General features: G+C 39.6%; 1 protein-coding gene across 1 annotated transcript in view; it reads right to left on the bottom strand.

Moving 5' to 3' along the window:
• Window positions 1-2,500, bottom strand: part of LOC137984796 (centromere/kinetochore protein zw10 homolog) — a 23,323-nt gene that overhangs the window by 19,234 nt on the left and 1,589 nt on the right. The window contains exons 2-3 of the mRNA XM_068832083.1: window positions 1,939-2,073; window positions 117-224 (exon numbers count right to left, since the gene is read on the bottom strand). Of these exons, the coding sequence (XP_068688184.1) occupies window positions 117-224; window positions 1,939-2,073 (243 nt within the window). The remainder of the gene's footprint in view (window positions 1-116; window positions 225-1,938; window positions 2,074-2,500) is intronic.

The raw sequence follows: 2,500 nt of genomic DNA on the forward strand, positions 1-2,500 counted from the left end.
CACAATTCCTACAAGGAGTCACTTATTAAAAAAATTAATAAATTTTTCGCAGCTGCAGAAACTTGCATGTCTTAATTTTTCCCAAAGCAACAAGCACCCTGATAACTAAATAACACCTTGTAAAGTCTTTCAAGTAGCTCAGCAATGGCATCGGCTTCTTTCAACTGTTTTACGAGGTCTCCATGTTCTTTCGCAGCTTCTTCAAGGGATCCTTGAACTGAACTCTATTAACACGAGTAACAACATGTAATCTAAGTTACACATCCTCTTGCAGCCTGCTTTCTTTTACCCTGACTTTAATACTTTTTAAACAAACAATTCAACATTTAATACTTTACACATGATCCAAACAGTTGTGAACGATTTATTATTAAAATGAAAGAAATGTATATATTATTTTGAAGTGCGGGTTAAAGATGAAATGTGGAAGCAGTCCTCACACTTAACCATACATGTCCAATACTCCTACATAATGAGATTCCGGGTACGTCACAATAGACATCCCAGAATAGACATAGAGAGTGTCCTGCTCTTTAAGTCTCGCAAAACTGTTACTATTTTTTTAAGGATTGAGGTTGGGGGACACTTTGTGATGTCTATTGTGAAGTGCCATGAATCTCATTATGTCGGAGTATTGGACAATCCTCCACTTAACTAAACAATTTAAGCAATTGTCTCTTATCGACACATGAAAAATCCGAGAGGCTTCAATGAGATTTGAACCCATAAACTACGCGATGCCAGTGCAATGCTCTGCCAACTGAGCTATGAAGCCACCCGAATTTTTGAGGCGTCTATAAAAGACAACTGCTGAAATTTTCCAGTTAAATGCCAGGCTTGCTTCTACATTTCGTCTAATAATTTAGTTGTGTCCTTCAAAAAAGAGTCACTCACTCGCTCATTCCTTCCTTCGCTCATTCATTCATTCGTTCATTCAAGGGAGCAGGTTTTGTACAGTGGTGACAAAACTTATCCCCCCATTGAGATGGCCTGGTTTCTGACGTACACAACAATTGTGAATCATTTCGTGTAAATCAGCCCTTAGGAGTATTTACATGAGACTGGGATGAACTTGTACCGGTATGAAACTGTTGCAGCCATTTACGTGAAACCGGGACGAAATACTTGGTGCCTGGATTCAGGATGAAAATTTCAAAAACTCACTGAAATGTGCATCCGATTTGTTTTGGCCAGCTCACGATGGTGCTAGTACATGTACCGGTACTTCAAATCATGGCCTTTGTTCGATGAACGGTAAATGCTCACTACGTTGTGGTGTCATCAATCAGCCTTTTGAGCTTAGAACTAAGACTTAGTGTTAAAGCGCTAACGCAGAACGTTAGAACTGATGGAAAGAACGTTAGAGCGTTGGCACAAACCGTTAGAGAGTTAGTAAAAAACGTTAAACCAATCTTCAAAACCGTTGAATATCCGTCAACCGTCCGTTAGTTTTAAGCCATTTAACGGCCAATCGTAAGTGTACGTTTTCCCGTGGAAGGTCACAAATGACATCTTTTGTCCAATAAATATATCCCTAACCCAAAAGACTACAAGCTTGAAATTTCTGGACCCAGTCTGAGATTTGTTGCCATTTACATGAGAATGGTACGAACTCAGACCAGTCTCATGTAAACACAAGAAAAGATATGTATGGAGGCTAATAAAAACCCATGCCGGTCTGAGTTTGTCCTGGTCTCACAAAAATACCCCCTTAGACAAACAGTGCACATGTCTTGAACTCGTTGGTTCTTCACACTGCTATAAGAGGTCCCCCTAACATTAAAAACCGAAAAAAAAAAAACAACAACAGCACTTAAGGAGATAACCTTTTGGAACACAGCAAAAAACCAAGAAACCCAAGTTGCAGTTAAAACCCAGGACACATTGGTAATAGAAAGCATGTTATAGACTTTGTGCCAACTTTGCTTTCCAGCTAACCTTGACTCTGTCTGACACATTCTGTATTTCAGTGAGAAGATTGTTAACTTTCCAGTTCATTTCAAAGGTTGAATTGCTGAAATCCACGAACTCATCAAAGGTATACTCCTTGTAAATGACTTGAAGAACCTCTACCTGTAATGCATTGTGAAAAGTCACATTTTTTGTAACCAGTGCATCAAGTGGTTTGGTGTTTCCTGGGTTCGCGATTAGAGAAAGTGCATTGGTCCTCTTGTCTCCTACCCCCCATGCCTTCTGTATTGACTGTGGTTCAGTTTTCATACAGTTGCTGGGTTATGTTAACAAATTCAATCCAACCAACACGTCTACCAATGCGTATACCAACACGTCTACCAACATGTCTGCCAATACATCTACCAACACGTCGGCCAACCCGTTGCTTGGTCAGTTGACTGACTGAGCCCAACGTGTCAGTCATCCATCAACAATCTTTGAAGTTCCTAACACATGTCAGTATAGTAAGTATCAGTGGTGTGTCAGTAGCGTGCTCATGATCAATTTTCATACATAACGTTTTTACCTTGAAATATATTCTATATAA

This window comes from Montipora foliosa, chromosome 14 (assembly GCF_036669935.1).
Source record: "Montipora foliosa isolate CH-2021 chromosome 14, ASM3666993v2, whole genome shotgun sequence".
Classification (NCBI taxonomy): Eukaryota; Metazoa; Cnidaria; class Anthozoa; order Scleractinia; family Acroporidae; genus Montipora; species Montipora foliosa.